Source organism: Pipistrellus hanaki (assembly GCF_964339955.1).
Source record: "Pipistrellus hanaki genome assembly, chromosome: 5".
Classification (NCBI taxonomy): Eukaryota; Metazoa; Chordata; class Mammalia; order Chiroptera; family Vespertilionidae; genus Pipistrellus; species Pipistrellus hanaki.
In genome coordinates, this window is record NC_140507.1 from 91,241,444 (window position 1) to 91,269,401 (window position 27,958).

A 27,958-nucleotide genomic window follows, 5' to 3' on the forward strand; every position below is an offset into this window, starting at 1 on the left:
AAAAAATGAAATATATGAAATAAAACATAAAGAATCTCATAAATACAGAGAACAATTTGATGTTTGCCAGGTGGGAGGGGTTCTAGGGGGCTAGGGGCTGTTGAAGGGATTAAGAAGTACAAATTACCTGTTACAAAAACAGTCAAAGGAATGCAAAGTACAGCTTGGGGAAATCAGTCAATAATCCTATTTAATAAAAGGCTAATATGCAAATCAACCAAATGGCAGAACTACCGGTCACTATGATGCACACAGACCACCAGGAGGCATATGCTCAATGAAAGAGCTGCTCTCTGGTGGTCAGTGCACTCCCACAGGGGGAGCACTGCTCAGCCAGAAGCCAGGCTCATGGCTGGCGAGGGTAGCGGCGGTGATGGGAGCCTCTCCTGCTCCACAGCAGGGCTAAGGACAACTATAGACAAGCCATCAGTCGGATGTCCATCGAGGTCTCCCAGACTGCAAGAGGGTGCAGGTTGGGCTGAGGGACCCCCTATCTGCCCCCAAGTGCATGAATTTTGTGCACCGGACCTCTAGTATTATTATAACTATATATGGTGTCAGGTGGATACTATACTTATGGGGTGATCATTTGTATGGTATATAAATATCTAATCATTACATTGTACACCTGAAACTAATATAGTACTACCTGTATATGTCAACTGTAATTAAAATTTTAAAAATTATAATAAAACTAGAGGCCTGGTCCATGAAAATCCATGCACTGGAGGGGGGTCTCTCAGCCCAACTTGCCCTCTCTCATAGTCTGGGAACCCTCAGGGGTGAGAGGTAACCTTGCAATCAAAGGAAGGCAATGCCTCATCACAGCTCTGCTGCTGCCACTGCTGGCAGCGCAACCCTCAGCTGGCCCTGGTTATCTGAGCCTCAGGCAGCCCTGGTTACCTGAGCCTCGGGTGATCCTAGGCAGCTGGGAAGCCACCATCAGTGGTTTGGCTATCCCTCGAGCTGGCCCTGGGCAGCTGGAAAGCTGCCATTCGAGGCTTGCCTGCACCTGAGGCGTCGACTGGGCAGCTGACATCTGAGGCTTGCCTGTGCCTCAGTCCGGCTCTAGGCATCTTGGGGGCTAAAGGAATGGGGGACTCCAGAGGCAGGCATGTGGAGTGGCTGGATCAGCCTGGGAGCAGGTCTGGCTGTGCTACATGCCTGCCACCCCAGTGGGGATGAGGGGACTGGGTGCCACCATCTTGTGGCTTTGTTCACAGTCATCTTTGAGGGTGGGGCAGTCAATTAGCATATTCCCTCCTTATTAGATAGGACTAGAGGCCTGGTGCACGAAATTCATACACTTGGGGGAAGGTCCCTCAGCCTGGCCTGCACCTTCTCACAGTCTGGGAGCCCTGGGAGGATGTCTGACTGATGGCTTAGGCCTACTAAGCCATCAGTCAGACATCCTTAGCATTGCCATGGAGGTGGGAAAGACTCCCACCACTGCTAATGTGCCTGCCAGCTGTGAGCCCAGCTTCTAACTGAGCAGCACTCCCCTGTGAGAGCACACTGACCACCAGGGGGAATCTTCTGCATTAAGTGTCTGCCCCCTGGTGGCCAGTGAGCATCATAGTGACGAGTCATTCCACCATTCGGTCATTTGCATATTAGCCTTTTATTATATAGGATACATATAAGCATATTATGACCAATTTTAAGCTTAAGACTTTGACATTTTTAATGAAAAAGGACAAATTTGTTAAGAACAATGTGTATTATAAAGTTTACAAAATTAAACAGAAAATGTGAATACTCTATAACTTCCACCAAATATTAGGAGACATAAGGTCAACCATCACAAACTTTTCAAGAGAGTAAAACAAGTTCTACGGCTGGACCACCAAGGAGCAGCAGCATTTAAATGTGTCCAGGAAAGGGTACTGCTAGGTGATGGAGATGTGGCTGTGAGTGAGGACATGTGGTGTCAAACAGGAAGGAGCGATTTCAGGAAAGAGATAAAGTGGAGAAAAAAGTGATTTCAGGAGGGAGTTGTTGGGCAGCATTTGTAAGTGCTGGAGATAAAGCAATTGAGATTAAGGTTGAACAATGCATTTTAATGTCTGCAGTAGTTATCTTTGACGAGAGGCATTTGGCTTTTTTTTAACATGACCAATGCTAGTACAACTAAATATAATACAATCAAATAATTGTTTCATCAGGAAGGACAAGAGCCTTATGATTTCACTCATATGTAGGATATAAAACAAAAAGCAACACATGAACAAACATCTCACAGACAAAGACAAACATAATGGTGGTTACCAAAGGAGAAGGAGGTGGAAGGAGGATGAAGCAGGTATAGAGGGTCAAATACATGGTGATGAAGGGAAACTAGATTTTCGGTGGTGAGCACACAATGCAATATACAGTTGAACTGTAAACTTGAAACATATAATGTTATTAACCAAGTTACCTCAATAAATTTAATTATAAAAAACTCTCATATGACAATTTTATGTGCAATATGATTTATACTATGATTTAAAAAAATATGTTAGTCTATATATTGTAATGATGATATTGGAAGAATATTTATTTCATTGCCCTAGCCAGTTTGGCTCAGTGGATAGAGCTTTGGCCTGTGGACCAGAGGGTCCCAGGTTTGATTCTGGTCAAGGGCATGTACCTCAGTTGCAGGTTCCTCCGTGGCCCAGGCCCTGGTCGGAGCATGTGCAGGAGGCAACCAATTGATGTGCTTCTCTCAGATCAATATTTCTCTCTGTCTTCCCCTCTCTCTTTTACTCTCTCTAAAAAAATAAATGGAAAAGCCGGGACCGGTTTGGCTCAGTGGATAGAGCGTCGGCCTGTGGACTGAAAGGTCCCGGGTTCGATTCCGGTCAAGGGCATGTACCTTGGTTGCGGGCGCATCCCAAGTAGGGGGTGTGCAAGAGGCAGCTGATCAATGATTCTCTCTCATCGATGTTTCTAACTCTCTATCCCTCTCTCTTCCTCTCTGTGAAAAATCAATAAAATATATATTTTTAAAAATCAATGGAAAAATATTTTCGGGTGAGGAATATACATACATACATATATCATCAAGTACACTCAGTGGAGCTGACAGATTGGAAAGTGAAACTTTCCAAATGACATGAATAGGCAATTCTTTGAAGAAGTTTGACTGTAAGAGGAGAAGACAGTTGAAGCAACAGTAATGAGAAAAGTTAGTTTCCTTCAATATGCGTGTCCCAAGGGACTAACCATTGTTATTTATAGTTGTCCATTTTAAAGTAATCACATGATTACTACATACAGATACTAAATCAGAGTAAACGCATGAACAAAAAAAAGATGCATTTAACACCAACCAATATTCCAAATAGCTCTATCTTAAAAATAACAATATAGAAATTAAAATCCATAGGGTTTTGATTAATTGCTTCCTACAGAAGTATACAAAGTGTTGCTTGAAAGAAATGATGTATGGATACTACTATAATACAAAGAAAAATAAAATCAGGTGTGTGAGACAAAAAATGAAGTGCTAAGACATTTCTGTGAAGACTCCCAGCCACGTTTCCTCCAGTCCTGATGGAGTACAGAATCTCAGCTAATTTGGATGTTTAACTTACAGCTTCCCGAGTAAAACAAACATTGTGAAGCAATGACTTACTTTCCCGCTCTTGACCTCGATTTTCTTTCTCAAGTGCAGTCATTTCCTGCCTATAAGAGAAAGAGAGAGTGTGAGACGCTGCAGTTTTCCAAAGCTGAAATTGTACTTGAAAGAAGTCTTTCATTGCTCTTAACCTAAGGCCATTGCTAGATTGACAATTTAAAAGTTAAATAAAATTGAAATCCTGCTTACCCTGTTTCTTAAAAATATGTTTTTGTTCAGCTTTTTGAAAGAGAGAGAAAGAGAGAGATGGAAACATCAATGAGAGAGCAACATGGATTGGCTGCCTCCTGCATGCCCCCTGCTGGGGGAAGAACCCACAGTCCGGGCATGAGTCCTGACCTGAAGTGGAACTGGCAACCTCTTGGCACATGGGAGGATACCAACCAACTGAGCCACACCGGCTAGGCATACTTACCCTGTTTTGCTTTTTTCTTTCTGAAAAAAAAACACCACATGAAATATAGCTGATAACACTGTATTGTATAATATAAATTAGCTGAGAGTAGAATTTAAATGCTCTCACCAAAACAAACAAAAAACAAAAAAATGATAAATATGTTAAGTGGTGAATGTGTTAATTAACTCAATGAAGGGGATCATTTACAATATATACATATATCAAATCACAATGTATACTTTAAATATATTTTTATTTTTTTGTTTGGGTAAGTACTTGTAGTTCTTTTCTAGTTATTTGGTCTGTCACAGTGATATGTATATAAACACATTTTAGGGCCCAGTGCACAAATTCGTGTACTTTGAAAGGGATTGTGGGCCACAAGGTTGCAGTGGGCACAGGGATGGGTCTCCGCCCATCATCCAAGACCCTGCCCAGCCCCTCCTGCCATGGCCCCCAGTCCCCTGTCTGTCAGCAGCCCTGCTCCTGCCACAGCTCCCACACACTGATGGCACAGAGCAATTGAGGCAGGCACCAGCAATGGGTGCAAGCGGCAGCTGCTGCCCTGATCGCCCCTCAGAAGTAGGGGGAAGTGGAGAAGGCCTCAGGGTGATCGGAGCCCGCAGAGGGCGCGAGGGCTGGCAGCGGGTATGAGCAGCAGCGCCGGCCCTGGCAGCAGGTGCAAGCAGACCAGCAACAGCAGCAGGTGCGAGGGCCAGGCAGGACCATAGCACCTGGGAGCAAAGAATTTCCAGTAATCACCAAATGCTCACCCTAATGACAGTGACCGGTGCCCTGCCTTGGTATGGTGCCCTCGATCACCTGCTCCATCATCCCTCCTTGGCCGACACCCGCTATATTCTGTGTTTGACCCCTGGTGGTCAGCGCACATCATAGCAACCAGTTGTTTTGTTGTTCCGCCATTTGGTCTATTTGCATATTAGCCTTTTATTATATAGGATTTTTTTTTAATTAAAAATTTTAATGTTGAGGGCCGGAGTTGCAGAGGTTCCGTAGGGTTTGGAAGATTCTTCAATCAGTATGTCATCCAACACAGATGTTTCTCTTTCTTCATATGATGAAGGTCAAGGATCTAAATTTATCCGAAAAGCTAAAGAGGCACCATTTGTCCCTATTGGAATGGCGGGTTTTGGAGCCATTGTTGCATATGGATTATATAAATTGAAGAACAGGGGAGATATTAAAATGTCCCTTCACCCGATCCACATGCGTGTGGCAGCACAAGGTTTTGTTGTGGCTGCAATGACTATTGGTATGGGCTATTCCATGTATCAGGAATTCTGGGCAAAACCAAAACCTAAACCATAGAAGAAGAGATGCTGTGTTGGTCTTGGTGGTGTTTGCTATAGTTAGATATCTCATATTGAGGTTATATGTTTATATTGAAAATAAATCATTTGAGAGGGTCAAAAAAAAAAAAAGGAAAAAAAATTTTAATGTTGAGATTGCAGAATGGTTGTGAAATAAATAGAAGCCACACTGACATGTTCCCAGGACCAAACTGAAATTACAATTAAATACAGAAAAGCCATCCTGAATGACCAACTGAAGACTAGCTGGAGAGAACCCTGATAACCAAGAACAAAAAGTAGAGATTGAATACAGACAGTAGGAAGTGTGGAGGCATGAGGGCCATCTGAGCTCCCATAGACAGCAGCTGAAGTTCCAGAGGGATATCTCAGCCATGGGGGGTTTCCACTGAGACCCTGGGATTTAAACCCAATGCTGGACTCCCCAACCCAGAGCACCAGAACTGAGAAAGGTGCCCACATATCATCGGGCTGTGAAAAGCAGCAGAGTGCTATCTGCCAGGGAGAGATTGTTGGAATGCAAACACCCTCTTACAGGGCCAATCACAAAGTTTTGTGTGCAGCTACGCACCTTAAGCTCCAGCAGAGGGAAGACTGAGCTGTGTGAGCAGAAGTCAGAGTTGGGGACTCAGGGCTTAAGAGCTTAGAGGGCAGAAACCCCTGTTTCCTGTGCTGTCATTCCCACGTATTGCAGAGGACATCTTCCTACAGCACATCTTTATCATCTAGGCCAGTGGTCAGAAACTATAGCTTGCAAGCTGCACGTGGCTCTGTTGACTAATGAGTTGCTGACCACTGGGATAGGGGCTTAATCACAAGCAATAACAGCCTGTAATTATTGGAATCAAGAGTCTAGGTCAGTGGTCGGCAAACTCATTAGTCAACAGAGCGGCAAACGGTGGCTCGTGAGCTGCAGTTTGCGGACCACTGATCTAGGCAGCTTTTGCCTGGGGGGAGAAGAATTGCCTCACCCTGTTGGAAAACCTCTCATTGCATACCCTAAGTATGTAATCCATACCCTAAGGCTAATCAAGACTGAATAACAGTCAGACAGAGGCAGAGGCAGATCTCTGGAGACTTTAAGTCTTCTCTCCAATCTGATTTGGAGCCCTGGGCTAGGAAAAGCAGACCCTGGTGCACATCTTGGTTCTTTCCAAAGGCACCCAGCCCGAGCAGAGGGAGCCACAAGCTGTAGATTGCTGAGAGCCCCAAACAGGGCACTCTGACATAGTCCTGCGTTAGAGATTGGGAGTCATAGAAGATCTAACTAATACATAGACACAAACCCAAACAGGCAACCAAACAGGGGAGACTAAAAAATAAGCCCCAAATGAAAGAACAAGAGAATTCTTCAGAAGAAGAACTAAATGAAATGGAGATAAGAAATTTATCAGATATAACAATCAGAATAATGATGGCAAGGATGGTCAACATCATGAGAAAAGATATAGTAACTATGAAAAAAGACCAGTTAGAAATAAAGAATGACATAGTATTAATACAGAACAAATTGCAAGGAATACACCGCAGATTAGGGGAAGCTGAGGATCAGGTCAGTTAATTAGAAGTCAGAGTAAGAAAATATCACTCATCTCTCTCTCAAGAAAATATCACTCAATCAGAGAACCAAAAAGAAAAAAACAACAGCTGAAAAACAGGAGGACAGCTTAAGGGAGCTGTAGGACACATGAAACATAACAATATTCACACAATAGGTCTGACTGAAGGAGAAGAAAGTGAGCAAGGGATAGAGAAGGTGTTTGAAGAAATAATAGCAGAAAACTCCCCTAATCTAGTGAAGGAAAAAGTCACACAAGTTCAGGAGTCACGGAGAACTCCAATCAAGAAGAACCCAGATAAGTCCATGCACAGACACATCATAATTAAAATGCCAAAAATTAAAGACAAAGAGAGAATATTATAGGCATCAAGAGAAAAGCAAACTGTTATCTACAAAGGAACTCCCATAAGGCTGTCAGTTGATTTCTCATCAGAAGCTCTATAGAGCTGAAGGGAATGGCATGAAGTATTCAAAGATCTGAAACTAAGATTACTATGTCCAGCAAGTTATTATTAAAAATAGATGGTGAAATAAAGAGCTTCCCAGACCGCTGGGACCGGTTTGGCTCAGTGGATAGAGCGTCGGCCTGCGGACTGAAAGGTCCTGGGTTCGATTCCGGTCAAGGGCATGTACCTTGGTTGCGGGCACATCTCCGGTAGGGGGTGTGCAAGAAGCAGCTGGTCGATGTTTCTCTCTCATCAACATTTCTAACTCTCTGTCCCTCTCAATTCCTCTCTGTGTAAAATCAATAAAATGTATTTAAAAATTTTAAAAAAAGAGCTTCCCAGACCAAAAAAAAATGGCTAAAGGATTTTATCACCACCAAATCAGCACTGCAAGAAATGCTAAAGGGACTGCTGTAATGAGGAGGAAGAGGAGGAGGAGGAGAAGAAGAAGAAGAAGAAGAGAGAGAGAGAGAGAGAGAGAGAGAGAGAGAGAGAGAGAGAGAGAGAGAGAGAGAAGGAATATAGACATAGAGAATTACTGGTAAAATGGCAATAAATAAGTACCTGTCGATAATAACCTTAAATGTAAATGGATTAAATGCTCCAATCAAAAGACATAGAGTAGCTGAATGGATACAAAAACATGGCCCAACTAAATGTTGTCTACAAGAGACCCACCTCAGAACAAAAGACACAGAATGAAAATGAAGGAATTCGAGGATCCTCATAGCCAATTGGCTTGGAGATCAACGCTTCCCAGTGATACCAACAACAAGCAAAGCTTAACTACAAGACTGCACACACAGCCCACAAAGGACTACACCAATACTGTCCACCTCAGGTAACTGGGAGGCTGACTCACTGAACCATATAGGACACCGTAGCACACAAAGCTATCCTACCAACTCAGAGAAGCTGTGAAAATGCCGAGACAAGGAAATAACAAACAAAAGAAGAGACTGGATATAGAGTTTAAAATCACGATTATAAGGTTTTTCAAGAATTTCCTAGAAAAGGTCGATAAGACCTATGAGGAGATGAAAAGGGATCAACAAGAACTAATAAGGGATCAACAATAAATAATAAGGGATCAACAAGAAATAAAAAAATACATTGTCTGAAATAAAAAATATTATACAGAGTCCTAAAAACAGAATGGAAGATCGCATGAATCAAGTCAAAGATTTGGAACATAAAGAGCCAGAAGACACTCCTCCACAGAAGCAAGAAGACAAGAGAATCCAGAAAGTTGAAGATAATGTAAGAAACCTCTGGGACAACTTCAAGCAAACCAACATCAGAATTATGGGGGTCCCAGAAGATGAGAGAGAGCAAGATATTGAAAACATACTGAAAGAAATAGTACAGAAAACTTCCCCCACCTGGTGAAAGAATTAGACTTACAAGTCCAGGAAGCACACAGAACTCCAAACAAAAGGAATCCAAAGAAGACCACACCAAGACACATCATAATTAAAATTCCAAGAGCAAAAGACAAAGAGAGAATATTAAAAGCAGCAAGAGAAAAGCAGGTAGTTACCTATAAAGGAGCACTTATACGATTGTCAGCTGATTTCTCAACAGAAACCATGCAGGCCAGACGGGAATGGCAAGAAATATTCAAGGTGATGAATAACAAGAACCTACAGCCAAAAATACTCTATCCAGCAAAGCTATCACTCAGAATTGAAGGCCAGATAAAGAGCTTCACCAATTAAAAAAAGCTAAAGGAGTTCATCACCGCCAAACCAGAATTATATGAATTGCTGAAGGGGGTTCTTTCAGAAGAGAAAGTAAATAAAGATAAAAATTATGAACAACAAATACGTTACTATCAACAAGTGAATCTAAAAACCAAGGGAATTTTAAAAAATCTGATAAACAATATTAATTGGTGAATATAATAGAATCAGAGGTATGGAAGGGGAGTGGACTGACGATTCTTGGGGAAAAGGGGAGGGGGAGTGTGGGAAGAGACTGAACATAAACTGTGCATCTATGGTGAGGACAACCGGGGGTAGGGAATGGGCAGAGGGTGGGGTGGGAACCTGGTGTAGGGGAGCAATGGGGGGGGGGAAATGAGGAACATCTGTAATAATATGAACAATAAAGATTTATTTTTATAAAAAAAAAAAAGGACTTGAAAATGAAGGAATATGAAAAATTTTTCCATAAAAATGGAAATGAAAAAAAGCTGTGGTAGCAATACTCATATCTGACAAAATAGACTTCAAAATGAAAGCCATCACAAGAGCAACAAAGGTCACTACATAATACTAAAGGGATCAATCCAACAAGAGGATATGACTCTGATAAACATATATGCACCCAATATAGGAGCACCTAGATATATTAAAAAACAAAAAACTTCTTTTTTTAAAATATATATTTTATTGATTTTTTACAGAGAAGAAGAGAGAGGGACTGAAAGTTAGAAACATCGATGAGAGGGAATCATTGATCAGCTGCCTCCTGCACACCCCACACTGGGGACGTGCCCACAACCAAGACACATGCCCCTGACCGGAATCGAATCCGGGACCTTTCAGTCCACAGGCCGACACTCTCTACACTGAGCCAAACCGGTTTCGGCAAAACAAAAAACTTCTCCTACTAAAGGGATCAATCCAACAAGAGGATATAACCCTGGTAAACATATATGCACCCAATATAGGAGCACCTAGATACATTAAAAAAACAAAAAACTTCTAGAGAACTTTAAAGGAGAGATCAAAGCAATATAATCATAGTAGGAGACTTTAAAACCTGCTGACTTCACTGGATAGATCTCCCTGACAAAAAATTAATAAGGAAATAGTGACTCGAAGTGACACACTGGATCAAATGGATTTAATTGGCATTTATAGAACATTTCACCCCAAAACTACAGAATATACATTTTTCTCAAGTGCTCATGGATCATTATCAAAGATAGACCACATATTAGGACACAAAACATGTCTCTACAAGTTGAAGATTGAAATCATATTAAGCACCTTCTCAGATCATAGTAAAATGAAATTAGAAATCAATTACAGTAAAAACACTCAAAGACGTTCAAGCACATGGAGATTAAATAGCATATTATTAAACAACTAGAGGCCTGGTGCACAAAATTGTGCATGGGTAGGGTCCCTAGGTCTGGCGGGCAATCAGGGCCAATATATGAGGTAACTGAAGGGGCAATTGGTGGGCCCTGCTGCACCCACCTTAGCTGACCTGGCACCAACCATTTGCCAGCCCTGCCCCCTACTGCCGCCACCAGTCACCTTCCTCTGCAGGGCAACCAGCGGGGTAATCAGGGGGACCTGCTGGCACCCACCTTGGAGGCAATTGGCAGGGCGATCATGGGGGTGGTGCTGCCCATTCACTGGCAGGCCCTGCCCCCTTATCACCCTGCTGACCCCACCGGTCACCTCTGCGGGGTGATGGCAGGGCAATTGGGGGACCCCACTGGCACCCGCTTTGGTTGTCCTGGGGCCTGCAGGCTGGGGGCATCTCCTGCATTGAGCACCTGCCCTCTGGTGGTCAGTGCACACCAGTCGTTCCGCCATTCAGTCAATTTGCATATTGTGCTTATATTATATAGGATGAATGGGTTATCAATGCACTAAAAAGAAAAAAATCAAACAATGCTTGAAAACAAATGAATACACAACAACCCAAATCTCTGGGACACAGGAAGCAATCCCGAGAGGAAAGTTAATAGCATCATAGGACTATCTCAAAAAACAAGAAAACTTAATAATAAACTATTTAACCCTTCCACTTAAAAATTAGAAAAGAACAACAAGAAAAGCCCAGAATAAGTAGAAGGAAGAAAATAATGAAGATTAGAGCAGAAATAAATTACATAGAGACTTTAAAAAAATACAAAAAAAATTCAATGAAACCAAGAGCAGTTTTTTTACAAAGATAAACAAGATTGATGAACCATTACCCAGACTCATCAAGAAATAAAGAGAGAGACCAAAACCGGTTTGGCTCTGCGGACTGAGGGGTCCCAGGTTCGATTTCAGTCAAGGGCATGTGCCTTGGTTGCAGGCACATCCCCAGTGTGGGGGTGCAAGAGGCAGCTGATCAATGATTCTCCCTCATCGATGTTTCTGGCTCTCTGTCCCTCTCTCTTCCTCTCTGTAAAATAACAATAAAATGTATTTAAAAAAAAAAGAAATAAAGAGAGAGAACTTAAATAAATAAAATCAGAAATAAAAGCAGAGATGTAACAACTGACACCACAGAAATACAAAGGATTGTGAGGAAATACTATGAACCACTATATGTCAACAAGCTGGACAATGTGGATGAAACAGAGAAATTTCTAGAAAAATACAATCTCCCAAAACTGAATCAGGAATAATCAGAAAACCTAAATAGGCCAATAACAACTGAGGAAATAGAAGCAGGAAAAAACAAAACAAAACAAAACAAAACAAAACAAAACAAAACAAACAAACAAAAAAACCTCCCAGCAAACAAAAGCTCTGGTCCAGATGGCTTTACCAGAGAGTTTTACCAAACTTTCAAAGAATAAATTACATTTATACTCCTCAAACTTTAAAAAAAAAAAATCAAATAGGAAGGAACATTTCCAACCTCCTTTTTGAGGCCAATATGAGCCTAATTCCAAAATCAGATAAAGACACTATGAAGAAAGAGAAGTACAGGTCAATATTCCTGATAAACTTATGATAAAATCCCCAACAAAATATTAGTAAGATCCAGCAATATATTAGAAATATCAGACATCATGACCAAGTGGGATTTATTCCAGGGATGCAAGGCTAGTGCAATATTTGCAAATCAATAAATGTGATACAAATAAACAAATTGAAAGACAAATATTACATGAGTATATCAATAGACACCGAAAAAGCATTCAACAAAACCCAACACCCATTTTTTATAAAATCTCTCAGCAAAGTGGGAATAGAGAGATCATACCTCAACATAATAAAAGCCATATATAACAAACCTACAGCCAACGTAACCCTGTTTCCTTGAAGATAAGACAGTGTCTTATATTACTTTTTTCTCCCAAAGTTGCTCTAGGTCTTATTTTCAGGGAATGTCTTATCTTTCCATGCGCTAGGTCTTATTTTCAGAGAATGTCTTATTTTTGGGGAAACACGGTATATTCAAGGGGCAAAAACTAAAACCATTTTCTCTTTCACCAGTCTTATTCAACATAGTACTGGAAGTCCTAGCCACAGTAATCAGACAAGAAGAAAACATAAAAGGCATCCAAATTGGAAAGGTGGATGTAAAATTCTCATTATTTGCAGATAACATGATATTGTACATAGAAAACCCTAAAAACTCCATAAAAAAAAACTACTAGACTTAATAATAAATGAGTTTGGCAATGTAGCAGGACACAAAATTGCACCCTGAAATTGATGGCATTTGTATACAACAATAATAAATTCTCATAGAAGAAACTAACAAATAATCTCATTTACCATTGTAATAAAAATATTAAAGTACTTAGAAATAAACTTAACCAAGGAGGTAAAAGACTTGTACTCAGAAAACTATAGGGCATTGAAATAAGAGATAGAGGAAGATATAAACAAGTGGAAGAAAAACAAGCCAGAGGAAAATCATTTGGGCAAAAATGAAAAAGGATCCCAAGTCGAATTTATAGAAAATATTCCTTTATTAACTTTTGGTCGAGAATATGTTTGTATATTTTCAGAAAACAACTCCAAGACCATGTGGATTCTGGCAACAGAGAGGAATTGACAGGACTACTCCAACCATGAAAACAGAAGAGAAACAGTTCAGAGATGGAATCGCTGACTATGTTTTGCCATACTAGCAGTCAGCAGCTGTGCGTCACTGCAGGTTGCTCAGGACCAAACCAGAAAAGGTCGGACCTGCATTACCACCATTTATCCACCATCCAGAACTGAAATATCATTGCTGACATATACACATAAGGAACTGTTTGACATTGAAATTGGGTCTCAAAAGAACTGTTGGCCCAGAAAGAAACTCACTATAGACTGATTCATTTGCCTTTCGGCATAACCATTATTGCTTGTCTCATTTTTTATTCTTATAAGTATATTCCCAGTAGGACATGATCTCAAGCATCTAGGGGAAATGGTGAACAACATAGACTGATGACCAAGAACAGACCCAGAGATAAGGAGCCATGGGTCAGACTGTTGGACCTCAAAGGGAGGGTGGGGATAAAAGGGAGAGATCAACCAAAGGACTTGTGTGCATACATATGAGCCTAACCAGTGGTCAAGGACAATAGGGGGGTGGGGGCATGAGTGGGTAGGGGTGGGGAATTGGAATAGGGGGGTTGAGGACAAATATGTGATATCTTAATCAATAAAGAAATTTTAAAACATTTTTTAAAAATTCAAATTACATGCAATGTAAAAAAAAAAAAAAAAGTGGAAGAACATACCATGTTCATGGATTGGTAGAATCAACATCATTAAAATGTTCATTCTACCCAAGGCAAACTATAATTCAATGTAATCCCTATTAAAATACCAATGGCACACTTCATAGCTCTAGAACAAATACTCCAAAAATTTATATGGAACCATAAAAGACCCCAAATAGCCACAATAATCTTGAGAAAGAAAAACAAAGTTGGAGAAATCACAATACCTAATTTCAAGTTTTATTACAAAGCCACCATAATCAAAACAGCCTTGTACTGGCACAAGTACAGACATATAGATCAATGGAACAGAACAGAGAACCCAGAAATCAACCCAAGCCATTTGATAAAGGAAGCAAGAGCATACAATGGAGTCAAGACAGTCTCTTCAATACATGGTGTTGGGAAAGTTCTACAGATACATGCAAAAAAGAAAGGAAAAAAAGAAAAAGAAACGTCCTGAAACCGGTTTGGCTCAGTGGATAGAGCGTCAGCCTGCGGACTGAAGGGTCCCAGGTTCGATTCCAATCAAGGGCATGCACCTTGGTTGCAAGCACATTCCCAGTGGGGGTGTGTGCAAGAGGCAGCTGATCGATGTTTCTCTCTCATCGATGTTTCTAGTTCTCTATCCCTCTCTCTTCCTCTCTGTAAAAAATCAATAAAATATATATATATTTTTAAGAATGAAAGAGATGGGCAAAGGACCTAACTAGATACTTCTCCAAAGGGGACATACAGATGGCCAAGAGACATATGAAAAAATGCTCAGTCACTGATCATCTGAGAGATGTATATTTTTTAAATATATTTTATTGATTTTTTACAGAGAGGAAGAGAGAGGGATAGAGAGTTAGAAACATCAATGAGAAAGAATCATCTATCAGCTGCCCCCTACACACTCCCTACTGGGGATGTGCCTGCAACCAAGATACATGCCCTTGACCAGAATCGAACCCGGGACCTTTTAGTCCACAGGCCGTTGCTCTATTCACTGAGCCAAACCGGTTTAGGTGAGATGCATATTAAATGACAATGAGGTATCACTTCACACCTTCCAGAATGACTCCCATCAACAAAATAGCAAATGACAGTGCTGGTGAGGATGTGGAGAAAGGGAACCCTCGTGCACTGCGGGTGGGAATGCAGACTGCTGCAGCCACTGTGGAGAACAGTATGGCATTTCCTTAAAAAATCAAATGTGGAAGCTCCACTTGACCCAGTGATTCCACTTCTATGAATATATCCTAAGAAACCCAAAACAGCAATCAGAAAGGATGTATGCACCCCTATGTTCATAGCAGCACAATTTACAATAGCTAAGATCTGGCAACAACCCAAGTTCCCATCAGTGGATGAGTGGATAAAAAGCTGTGGTATATTTAGTACACAATAGAATACTATGCAGCAGTAGTAAAAAGAAAGGATCTCTTACCCTTTGAGACAGCATAGAGGGACATGGAGAGTATCATGCTAAGCAAAATAAGCCAGTCAGAGAAAGACAAGTATTACATGATCTCACTCATATGTGGAATTTAATGAACAAAATAAACCAATGAGCAAAATAGATTCAGAGACATAAGACATGGAACAGATTGTTGAATCTCAGAGGGAAGGTGGGGGTAGGTGGGAAGAGATCAACCAATGAACTTGTATGCAAATATACATGACCCATGGACTCAGACTCAGGTGAAGACCTGGGGAGAGGGGAGAGGGGCAGGCTAGAAGGGGTTATTGGGTGGGGGCAGGGAGGAGGAGACATATGTAATATTAAAAAAAAAAACAAAAGTGACTCATGGGTTGGGTTGAGTCTGTTGCTTATCATTTTTGTTTCCTCCATCTGGTAGTTCTGAAGGAGATTTGTCTGATAGCTGCAGGAGGAAGTGGGAAATTCCCAGAACCACTTTCTCTGAGATCTGTCACTCCCCTCCCAGACTCAGCATCGCCTTCATCTTCCAAGATTAGAGCGTATTCCAAGATCCTCCAGTGATGAAGAGGTCCCCGAGAAAGGCCAGGAGTAACCACCTTCATTGGTGGTGGCGGGAGGCGGGAGGTGGGGAGATGGTATCATTTAAGTTTCTCTCACCATATCTGTGATCTAAACAGCTGACAAGCACCAAAATGAATCATTGGTAGTGTATCTTACGGAATCTCTCAGGGTTTTTTTTTCCCCTTCCATTTTGATTGTTCTTGTGAATTTCAGCCCTTCACCATCTCTTGCTTGTTACATGTTAAGTTTCTTAACTTTGTTCATTATTCCCTGTCATTCCACCTTACACAGTGAGGACAGACATTCCTCCCTACATTATAAGCCACGTTACATCTTTCTCTAACTCATAAGTGTCCACATACTTCCTGTGTGCCTCTGAAGACTCTCCACCATCGAACACTAAACTGCATTTTCAGCTTCTCCTGCTGGACTTGTCCTTGAACAACGTGCTCCAGTTATCGGCAACCTCATTGTCATCCCCGAACCGCCATACGCTTCAAACACATGTGTTTTCACATGTTCCTCCAATTTGGAAACTCTTTTCCTCCTCTCGGAAGCCTGCCTAACATGCTCATCCCAGTCCAAACAGTGGACTTCCTTCCCTCCACTCCACCCAGAACCCCATTCATTTCTTCCCCTTGTTTCTGTAGCTCAGGGTCTGTGCTTCTACCCGGCACACACTCACCTCCGCCCCCTGCAAAAGATGCTGTTGAGGTGTTGGGGGAACAGCACAGACCTGGCATCGGAAATCAGACCCGAGGAATCCTCCACATGTAGCATGTATTCCCTGAGGCTTCACTGGTCACCTTTTGGTGCTCTCTCAGCTGTACAGTCTCCTTTTGTAAAATGCTATTCATTACAGTGTTTCCTAAAGGGGCTTCCCAATGTTTAAAATTAGTGCTCACTGGAGTTTCTCCTTTATGTTTAATTTTTTTTTTTTGAGGCCAAAAATGCCGTTCCATACAGGCTTTCCATAAATATTAACCCTAAAGAGAGTGAAACATGTTTATCAGAGCACATGTTTGAACTCAACTCTTTGAGCACAGCTGTGTCATCTGTCCTCCATCTCCCAACAAGACATAGGGTAAGTGCCCAAAAGCCATTTGAAAACGTGCTCAACATCACTAATCCTCAGAAATGCAAATCAAAACCACAAGGCAGAAGCTCACGCCTTATAGGATGGCTATCATGAGAAAGACAAATAATGAGTGTGGGCAACGGCCTGGCAAAAGTGGAAAGCTTGTTCACAGGCATGGAATGGTGCCGGCGCTCTCCTTAAGAAATTAACACTACCATATGATTCAGCAACTCCACTTCTTAATATTTATCCAAAGTGATCATTATCAGGATCTCAAAGAGATGCTTGTGTCCCCGCTGAAACATTATGTACAATAGCCAAGATATGAAAACCATGCCTACGTTCATTGACAATAAACAAAGGAAATGTGGTATATATACACAATAAATTATTTTTCAGCCTCAAAGAGGAAGGAAATCCTACCAGGCCAGCATGGCTCAGTGGCTGAGCATCAACCTATGAACTAGGAGGTCACAGTTCAATTCCTAGTCAGGGCACATGCCTGGGTTATAGCCTCCATCCCCAGTGTGGGGCGTGCAGGATGCAGCGAATCAATGGGTCTCTCTCATCATTGGTGTTTCTATCTCTCCCTCTCCCTTCCTCTCTGAAATCAATGAAAAAATATTATTTAAAAAGGAAATCCTGACACATGCTACAATATCGCTATGCTAACTGAAATAAGCCAGTAACAGATAGCCGATTACTGTGTGATCTCACTTTTGTGATCAATTGAAAGTAGGCAAATTCACAAAAGCAGAGAGGAGGTTGATGGTTGCCACAGGTTGGAGAAAGAGGAAAATGAGAAGTTGTTTCTCAATAGATACAAAATGTCCATTATGATACATGAATAGTTGTGGAGATCTGCTTAACAACTTAGTACCTATACTTAATCCTATATAATAAAAGCCTAATAGGCTAAGTGTCCAGTTGATCAGTTGGCAGTTCAACCAATCATAGCATGATATGCTAAGGCCGCTCAACCACTCACTATGACATGCACTGACCACCAGGCGGCAGATACTCCAACCAGTAGGTTAGCTTGCTGATGGGATCCGGTCAATTTGGGACTGAGCAAAATGGGTCGGACATGTACTGGAGCCCTCCCACAGTCCCCTCCTGGCCCCGATCGTGCACTGGTGGGGTTCCTTGGCCTGGCCTGGACCCCTTGAGGAATGTCAGAGAGCCAGTTTTGGCCTGATCCCACAGGCCAGGCTGAGGGACCCCACTGGTGCACAAATTCGTGCACTGGGCCTCTAGTAGTATGATATTGTGCACTTTAAATATTTTTTAATATATGTTTTTATTGGTTTCAGAGTGGAAGGCAGAGGGGGAGAGAGATAGAAACATCAATGATGAAAGAGAATCATTGATAGGCTGCTTCCTGCACATCCCCTATTGGGGATCGAGCCTGCAACCTGGGCATGTGCCCTTGACCAGAATTGAACCTGGGACCCTTCAGTCCACAGGCCAATGTTCTATCCACTGAGCCAGGGCAATATTGTGCACTTTAAAACAGGTTAAGAGGAGAGATCTCATGTTAAGTATTCTTAACATAAAACTAAAACAAAACCCACAAAAGAACATGAGAAAACTTTTGGAGTTGAGGGATATATTTAATGGGAGTTTGCGTATGTCTAAGCTCAAAATAATGTATACATTAAATATATGCAATTTTGGTATATCAAATATACCTCAAAAACTCTTAGAAAAAAATTAAGAAATCAGCTGTGGATGTGAAATAGTCATGTAGTGATGTCATTAAGCTCATATTCCCCTCACCCTCACCATCCCACAGCATACTTGCTCAGATCCTCCTCGGACCTGCACCTAAGGTTTCTCTGATCCCGCAGAGCCTTGCATAACCTGTTCATTCTCAGTTACCCAGGTCTGTCCTCAGAGGTCAGGTCTCCATGATGTCACACTCCTCTGCTGTATTTCATTTTAGCACTTGTTCCCACCCAAACTGCATGACTGACGTGATTGCCCGCTGTCCCGGCCCCTGCTGCAGTTCACGCCATGAGGTGGGTTTCCTCTGTCTCCTTTCCAGTCGTGTCTGAAGGGCTTTGGAGGAGGTTCCTCATGGACGGAATCATTCTGAGGAGTTCACAGGAGCACCATGCACTGCCGCTCGTTTCTGGAGCCCGGAGCTAGTTCAATAGCAGCCAGCACTGATAACCACAGTGTTCCTGCACTGTCTCCTCCTGCCTTCACAGCGAAACCAGGTTGCCGGGGTGTTCTTATCCTCGTCGTGCACACGAAGACGTGGCTTAGGAGAACATGTGCAAGGGAAGCACGACCAGGGCCGAACACAAGCTTCATCCGGCTCCATGATTTCCTGGGTGAACTAGGCATCAGAAAACACGCATCCCCTTTCTCAGATTGTATGACCTCCAAGCAATGCTGCTGACCTGCCTTCCCAAGTTCACTAATGCACGTGGTACTCTACACAGAAATTACACAAATTTCTTACCGGGAGTAAAATCTCTCTCATCACCAATGAATAAATGTATCCAAAGAGGAGACCCGCTTTTATATTTACAATTGCACTTTGCCCAGCTCACACGGCAGTTAGGGAAAGTAACCTGATGGCCCTGGGAGCTCGAGGCAATCACCAGCCGTCATCACCGATAACGGGCTGACTCTGCTCAGCCTCGTGTCTGAGTGCTGTTGGATCCGGGGATCTTGCAGTCGTGGGCGGGGAGGACTAAGAAGAGACCAGGACTGTGGAGGCCTCATTCATAGAAGCAACTGTGAGACCTCCTCAGGCAATGTCTTCCTCTTTCTTCTCACATTTGCCTGGATTTTAAAGGAGAACTGGCCCTAGCCAGTTGGCTCAGTGGATAGAGCGTTGGCCTGCTGATGGACGGGTCCTGGGTTTAACTCCAGTCAAGGGCCAGTACCTTGGTTGCAGGCTCCTCCCTGGCCCTGGTCAAGGTGCATGCAGGAGGCAGCCAATTGATGTGTTTCTCTCACATCAATATTTCTCTCTGTCTTTCCCTCTCTAAAAAATAATCAATAATAATAAATCAATGTGAGAAAAAATATCCTAGGGTGAAGATTTTTTTTTTAAAAAAAAGAAGAATCTCACTATTTCTCTAACATAGAACTGAAATCCAGCAAACAGGCTTTCTCAGAGAGTGAGCAGAGGACCCTAGCAAGAGGGAGAGCAGCTTCGCAAGAGCAGAATGAGCTCAAGTTCTGCCACCTCCCTGAGTCTGACATGGTTGGATTCCATCAAAATCCTCCTGCCGTGCTGAAACTGGTTTGGCTCAATGGATAGAGCATCGGCCTTCGGACTGGTTTGGCTCAGTGGATAGAGTGTTAGCCTGGGGACTGAAAGGTCCTGGGTTCGATTCCGGTCAAGGGCATGTATCTTGGTTGTGGGCACATCCCCAAGTAGGGGGTGTGCAAAAGGCAGCTGATTGATTCTCTCTCATTGATGTTTCTAACTCTATTCCTCTCTGTAAAAAGTCAATTAAATATATATATTTTAAAAATCCTCCTGCTGGTTTGAAGTTTATGAAGTAAGGTAACCTCATGGCTTGTTCTGGAGACCTTTTAGCCTCTGCCAATAGATACACGTGGGGAAACTTTAAAATCAGCACAGGCAGTGAAACTACTCAGAACGAGAAGCTTCTAGGGTCTCAGTGTCCCAAAGCAAAACAGGGGAGGCATTGCCCTGAAGCACCGGATGGCTAGCTGAGAGGAGGCTCTGCCATCTGGGAAGGAGAGAGAGGCACACTGAACCTCAGGAACTGTGAAGGTACAGAGAACTGTGCGCGTGAAAAGGCCCTGGCTTACTCCTGGTGCGCAGAGAGGGCAGGCCGGGCTGAGTTTGCTACTGACTAATCCCCGGCACTCGGAGAGGGCGGACAGATAATGCACGGCTGGCTTTCTTGTTTGGGAGGAAAACAGAATCACCCTATTGCTCTGATAGACGGCCCCAGTCAGGGAGAGGCCAGACTGTCAGGCAACGGGCAGAGATCTCTCGGAGGTGTGTGAAGCCAGAGGCCATTACTGTGGGGCAGGGAAACAAAGCTTGTCTGCACCAACCCAAGACACCAATCCAAGATGAGCACAGTAGCTCTCCCAGAGGCTGGCTTTCTCTAAGGAGGCACTGGCCAGAATCCAAAGCTTGTCTGCGCCTTTACCAAAGAGGTGTGCGTGCCTGCAACCAATCTTGTGATACTCACTGTGAACAGGACTTTTCTAAGGCGAGTCTAACAGGGAACCAAAGATTGTCTGTGCACCCCAAGACCCCGCCCTATGCAAGCAGAGTATAGAAGCCCTCCTAGCTGAAACACTGTTGATCCTCACAGCCAATTGGCTTGGAGATCAACCAATACTAAGCAAGGCTTAACAACAAGACTGCACACACAGCCCACAAAGGGCTACATCAAGACTGTCCACTCTAGGTAACTGGGAAGGCTGTGCTACTGGGCTCTACCAGAACACCTAGCACATAAAACTATTCCATCAAATCAGGAAAACAACTAAAATGCAGACAAGAGGCAGGACACAAAGAAAGGAGATGGAGGAAAAGAAAATAATGGACATTGAGTTCAAAACTACAGTTATAAGGCTTTTCAAGAATATCCTAAAAAAGGCCGATAAAATAAATGAGACCTATGAGGATATGAAAAGGGATCAACTAGAAATAAATAAAACATTGTCTGAAATAAAAAATATTACACAAAGTCCTAAAAACAGACTGGAAGATCGCAAGAATCAAGACAAAGATTTAGAACACAAAGAGCCAGAGGATACTCCTCTGCAGAAGCAAGAAGATAAGAGAATCCAGAAAGTTGAAGATAGTGTAAGAAACCTCTGGGACAATTTCAAGCGAACCAACATCAGAATTATGGGGATCCCAGAAGAAGAGAGAGAGCAAGATACCAAAAGAATACTGGAAGAAATAGTGACAGAAAACTTCCCCCAACTGGGGAAAGAAATAGACTTACAAGTCCAGGAAGTGCACAGAACCCCAAACAAAAGGAATCCAAAGAGGACCACACCAAGACACATCATAATTAAAATTCCAAGAGCAAAAAACAAAGAGAGAATATTAAAAGCAGCAAGAGTAAAGCAGGTAGTTACCTATAAAGGAGCACCCATATGATTGTCAGCTGATTTCTCAACAGAAACCATGCAGGCCAGACGGGAATGGCAAGAAATATTCAAGGTGATGAATAGTAAGAACCTACAGCCAAAAATACTCTACCCAGCAAAGCTATCACTCAGAATCGAAGGCCAGATAAAGAGCTTCACAAATAAAACAAAGCTAAAGGAGTTCATCACCGCCAAACCAGAATTATATGAAGTGCTGAAGGGGGTTCTTTAGGAAGAGGAAGAAGATAAAGATAAAAATTATGGACAGCAAATACATAACTATCAACAAGTGAAACTGAAAACCAAGGGAATTAAAAAATCTGATGAACAATATTAACTGTTGAATATAATAGAATCAGAGGTATGGAAGGGGAGTGGACTGACAATTCTCGGGGAAAAGGGGAGTGGGGGGTGCGGGAAGAGACTGAACAAAAACTGTGCACCTACGGATGAGGACAGTGGGGAATGGGAAAAGGACAGAGGGTGGGGTGGGAACCTGGTGGAGGGGAGCAACTGGGGGGGGGGGGACACATTTGTAATAATCTGAACAATAAAGATTTATTTAAAAATAAATAAAAGAAAAAAAGAAGGGCCGGCCTGACAAGGCCACAGGCCATGCCCTGTTTGAGGCAGGAAGGGCAGAAGAGCTGTGGAAGTAAACTAGCTAGCACACATTCCTCAGATGCCTGCTGTGCCAGAGACCTGCAGGCATCGGGCTGAAAAGACAGAGCAGCAATGGCCTTGGACATGCCAGGAGGCAGTAACAATGAGAGGTGATTGCTAGGAAGGCAGTGAAGGCAACACCCAAAGTCAGAAGAAAACAAGAGGAGTGAGTGATTAAACAGAATATACAGGACCTTACATTCCAAACCAGTGGTCTGCAGTCTACATGTTAGCTGGTGGGAAATGGATATACTCACTGGAACACAGTGAATTTAGTTGTGTTAAAAAAAACAAACAAAAAAAACCCCACATCTGTATGGTCAACAGGTACATGAAAAGGTACTCAACATTACTAATCATCCTGGGGCTAAACAGGAGGAACAAGAGGGAGGGGGCAATGTTTGAGGGGAGGGAGGGGGACATCTGTAATACTCTCAACAACAAAAATAAATTTTAAAAAATTATCAGGGGCCCTAGCTGGTTTGGCTCAGTGAATAGAGCGTCAGTCTGCGGACTGAAAGGTCCCTGGTTCAATTCCAGTCAAGGGCTTGTATCTTGGTTGCGGGCACATCCCCAGTGGGAGGTGTGCAAGAGGCAGCTGATTGATGTTTCTTTCTTGTTGATGTTTCTAGCTCTCTATCCCTCTCCCTTCCTCTCTGTAAAAAATTAATAAAATATATATATTTTAAATTATCAGGAAAATGCAAATAAAAAACACAATAAGATATGACCTCACACCTGTTAGGACGGCTACCATCAAGAAGACAGAAAAAAAAAATACAAGAAATATCGTATCTGCAAAGATGTAGATAAAATGGAGCACTTGCACACTGTTGGCGGGAATATAAATTGGTTCAGCCACTATGGAAAACAATTTTTAAAAATATAAAAGGCCTGCGTGTTAATGGTTAGAGCGTCAGCCCGCACACCTGGCCTTGGAGGTTCAGTTTCTGGCCCCGTCAGGGCGCATCCTGAAGGCAACTAATTGATGTGTCTCTCTCACATTGATGCTTCTCTCTCTTCCTCTCTCCCTCCCCTCCTTCCTTCCACTCCCTTTAAAAATCAATGGAAAAAATATCCTCTGGTGAGTGTTAACAAAAACAAAAATTAAAAAAAGAACTATCATGTGATCCAGCAATCTCACTTCTCAGTGTGCAGTCAAACCTCGTTTCTCAACCATCTCCTACTTCAAGCAATTCGGTTCTCAACCAAGTTGTTCACCAAAACAAATGGCTCGGTCTTTGGCCAATACGTCTGCTCTGGACATAAGCATGACAAAACGTGTATCTCAGGCCACAGACACAGGACAGGACAGATTGGGAGTTAGTTTACCGCCAAACCTCTCAGGTGGTTGTGCTGTGAATGCTTTTGTGGTTTTTTTTTACTTTACTTTTTGCTTTTGTTGCTGGTGAAATGGAGGCCATCAAGAGTGCTAGCGTTGCTAAGGTGTGGAAGAAACACTGACCACAGGCCATTGGGGGGGTAGGAGAACTGTTGCTGGTTTGGATAAAGGAGAAGCAGCTCGCTGGTGACAGCATCTCGGGGCAATGACACGTGAAAAGGGAAGGTGCTGCGCGTCCTGAGAGACAGCCGGGCCGCTGCTGGCAGTGCTGGGCGGGTGGTTCGATGATTTCAGAAAAGAGGTGTTTGCTCCGAGATTAAACAGTACATTGTATGTGTACTGTACATAAAAAAGGTTAGAACAGGGGATCATTTGGGGGACTGGAATGAATTAATTCAATTTACATTTTTTCTAATAGAAAAAATGATTTGGTTTTTAAAAATCTCTTCTTGAACAGCCTTCCAGAATGAATTAAGTTTGAGAACCAATCCATTGTTTATCAAAAAAAAAAAAAAAGAAAGAAAGAAAGAAAGAAAGAAAGAAAACAGGATCTCAAAGAGATATGTGCACTCACGTGGTCATTACATGTTAGTCACAGCCTAAGTGTCTCTCACAGGTGAGCAGATTAAGATGTGGCTCTACCTCATCCATATCGACATAGCCCAGGGGTGGGGCACTTCTTCCTGCCAAAGGCCATTTGGATTTTTATAACATCACTCGAGGGCCACACAAAATTACCAACTTAAACATTGGCCTGCTCTCTTTGGCCAAACATTTAATAAACTCACCCTATCGCCTTGGCAGACCAGACCAAACGTTCTCTCAGCCTCACAGGGCCCGCTGGCTGACGTCCCACACCCCTGACCAATGGAATGTTTCTCAGCCACAGGAAAGAAGGGAATCCTGCCACTTGTGACAACGTGAATGGACCCTGAGGAAATTATGCAAAGTGAGAGACACAGTATGCTCTCACTTAGATTTGAAATTTAAAGGCGGTGAACTTGTAGAAGCAGAGAGAGAATGGTGGTTAAGAGAGGCTGAGCAAGGGGGAAATGGGGAGATGTTAAAGTACAAAGTTCCCGCTCAAAGATAAGTCTGAGAGGTCTCAGGTACAGTGTAGTGATCGCAGACAACAGTACTGTATCATAAACTTCAAAGCTTCTAAGAGACTAAAACTTATTGTTTGCACCATGAAAAAATTATAATTATGTGATGTGATAGAGGTGTTTGCTAATACCATGGTGATAGCCATATTACAATATACAAATGTATCAAATTAACACACTGTATACCTTAAACTTATATAGTGTGATACATCAACTAGAGGCCCAGTGCATGAAATTCTTGCACAGGTAGGGTCCCTAAGCCTGGTCAGAGATCAGAGCCAATCTGTAGGGTGACTGGAGCCCACCTTGGCCTGCCTGGCACCATCCCCTTGTCTACACCCCCACCCCCTCCGCTGCCACCATCACCGGTCACCTCCCTATGTGGGGCAACCAGCTTGGTGATCAGGGGACACCTCCCCATCCCCCGCTGGCACCTGCCTTGGCTGGCCTAGGGCCTGCAGGCTGATAGCAGTTTCTGCATGGAGCATCTTCCCCCTGGTGGTCAGTGCGCATCATAGCAAACCATCATTCTGGGGGTCATTCTGCCATTCCATCAATTTGCATATTGGGCTTTTATTATATAGGACTAGAGGCTTGTTGCATGATATTCGTGCAAGAATAGGCCTTTCTTTCCCTGGATTCACTCCCAGCCACCCGGGACCTGGCAAGTTCACGCTCCCCGGCCAACCGGGAGCTGGCACCTCCCTAGGCTACCCGGAGCCGGCAATTCCTCACTTCTGTCTGGGCACCACTCCAGTAGCTCCTTTCACTGCCCTCCTTCCCCTCATAGCAGGCTTCACTTAGCTCCACGCCTGCATATGCAAATTAACCTCCATCTTTGTTGAGTTAATTTGCATACTCACTCTGATTGGCTGTGGGCATAGCGGAATTATGGTTAATTTGCATGTTTCTCCTTTATTAGGTAAGATTATATGTCAATTTTAAAAAATAGTCTTTTAAAATAATATAATATAACTAGACTCTTAGAAGGATTAGAAACAGTGGATGGGGAGTCGGGTTTTGTGAGGACAATTCTTTAAGGTTAAGAAAGATGTAAAAAGAATAATGCCTGTTATCCATATCTGTTCTACTTCAAAAGCATTTGTAAATGAGGTAAAAGTCATCAATAAAGGGCACTACTTAAGCCCAGCCAATGTGGCTCTGTGGTTGAGCATCAATCTTGGTCATGGTTCCATTCCCATTCAGGCCTCAAGCCTGGGTTGCAGCTCCATTTCCCCTGGGGGCATGTAGGAGGCAGTCAATCAATGATTCTCTCTCATCATTGATGTTACTATCTCTCTCTCTCTATCCCTTCCTCTCTGAAATCAATAATACATATATGTATTATTGATTTAAAAGGCACTATTTATATCAAGAGCACTTGCGTGCATTATTTATTGTGCATCCATAATTCCAACAACCAGACTGCTTATTCTAATGCCGACTCCTTAATGCTGATGTATGGGAAGATAATCTCTATACCCAAATAAGAAAACAGATGTTGCCGAAACCGGTTTGGCTCAATGGATAGAGCGTCAGCTTGGGGACTGAAGGGTCCCCGGTTCGATTCCGATCAAGGGCATGCATCTTGGTTGCGGGCATATCCCCAGTAGGGGGTGTGCAAGAGGCAGCTGATCGATGACTCTCTCTCATCGATGTTTCCTACTCCCTATCTCTCTCCCTCTTTATACAAAATCAATAAAATATATTAAAAAAAAAAAAAAAAGAAAATAGATGTGTAGGAAGGTTCAAGTGACCATAGCCTAGGCTTGCTAAATAGACTATAGGATACACAGTTAAATTTGAACTTCAGATAAACAATGATTCTTTATTTATTTATTTATTTATTTATTTATTTATTTATTTAGTGTAAGTATGATCCATGCACTAATGCTCCAAATAGTGCATGGGGCATGCTTATACAAAAATATATCTATTTATCAGAAATTCAAATCTGCTTTGGCACCTTGTATTTTTATTTTCTAAATCTGGCAACCGACGACTGTGGTTCCAAGTAAGGAAAGAGGAGTGGCGGGCAGGTCGCTCAGAGGACGCAGTCTCACCCCCCAGTGTGAGAGCCCGCCTCCTCCCTGTGCTCTTCCTCCCAAAGGGCGCGGTGCCGTCAGGACTCACCTGCGTTCTCTCCGGAGACAATTCCCCATCCTCTCGGAGTGACCGTCTCTCAGCTCCTGAGTTTCACTCCACTTTGGTTAGTCTTGACCAAAGCGACAAGGGGTGCAACACGGGGCAGGATGTGACTTCTGACCACTTGTGCTCCCACCCACCACCGCAGCCAGGGGACGGGCGTGTTAGAGAAGGAAGGAACCGTTCTGAAGGGGAGGGGAGAAGAAAGGCATGCTTTTTTCATTGTGTGAGTGTGTGTGTGTGAATGTGTGTGTGTGTGTGTGTGAGTGTGTATGTGAGAGTATGAGTGTGTGTATGTGAGAGTATGAGTGTGTGTATGTATGAGTGTGAGTGTGTGTGTGTATGTGTGTGTGAGTGTGTTTGTGTGTGTGAGTGTATGAGTGAGTGAGTGAGTGTGTGTGTATGTGAGTGTATGAGTGTATTTGTGTGTATGAGTGTATGAGTGAGTGAGTGTGTGTCTGTGTGTGTGTGTGTATGTGTGTGTGTGTGTGTGTATATGTGTGTGTGGTGTGTGTGTGTATGTGTGTGGTGTGTGTGTGTGTGTGAGTGTGCGAGTGTGTGTGTGTGTGTGTATGTGTGTGGTGTGTGTGTGTGAGAGTGAGTGTGTGTGTATGTATGAGTGTGAGTGAGTGTGTGTGCATATGTGTGTGTGAGTGTGTGTGTATATGTGTGTGGTGTGTGTGTGTGTGTGTGTGAGTGAGTGTGTGTGTGTGTGTGTGTGTGTGTGGTGTGTGTGTGTGTGGTGTGTGTGAGTGAGTGTGTGTG

At 42.9% G+C, this 27,958-nt stretch overlaps 2 protein-coding genes across 2 annotated transcripts in view; one reads left to right on the top strand and one right to left on the bottom strand.

Moving 5' to 3' along the window:
• Positions 1–27,385, bottom strand: part of GCSAML (germinal center associated signaling and motility like) — a 45,205-nt gene extending 17,820 nt beyond the window's left edge. The window contains exons 1-2 of the mRNA XM_084885296.1: positions 27,182–27,385; positions 3,620–3,669 (exon numbers count right to left, since the gene is read on the bottom strand). Of these exons, the coding sequence (XP_084741422.1) occupies positions 3,620–3,669; positions 27,182–27,210 (79 nt within the window). The 5' untranslated portion in view covers positions 27,211–27,385. The remainder of the gene's footprint in view (positions 1–3,619; positions 3,670–27,181) is intronic.
• On the top strand, positions 5,039–5,448 carry LOC311623732 (HIG1 domain family member 1A, mitochondrial-like). Its single transcript, XM_084886119.1, has one exon. It carries the CDS (start codon positions 5,061–5,063, stop codon positions 5,346–5,348), a length of 288 nt encoding a protein of 95 aa, XP_084742245.1. The 5' UTR covers positions 5,039–5,060; the 3' UTR covers positions 5,349–5,448.
• Positions 27,386–27,958: the final 573 nt, after the last annotated feature.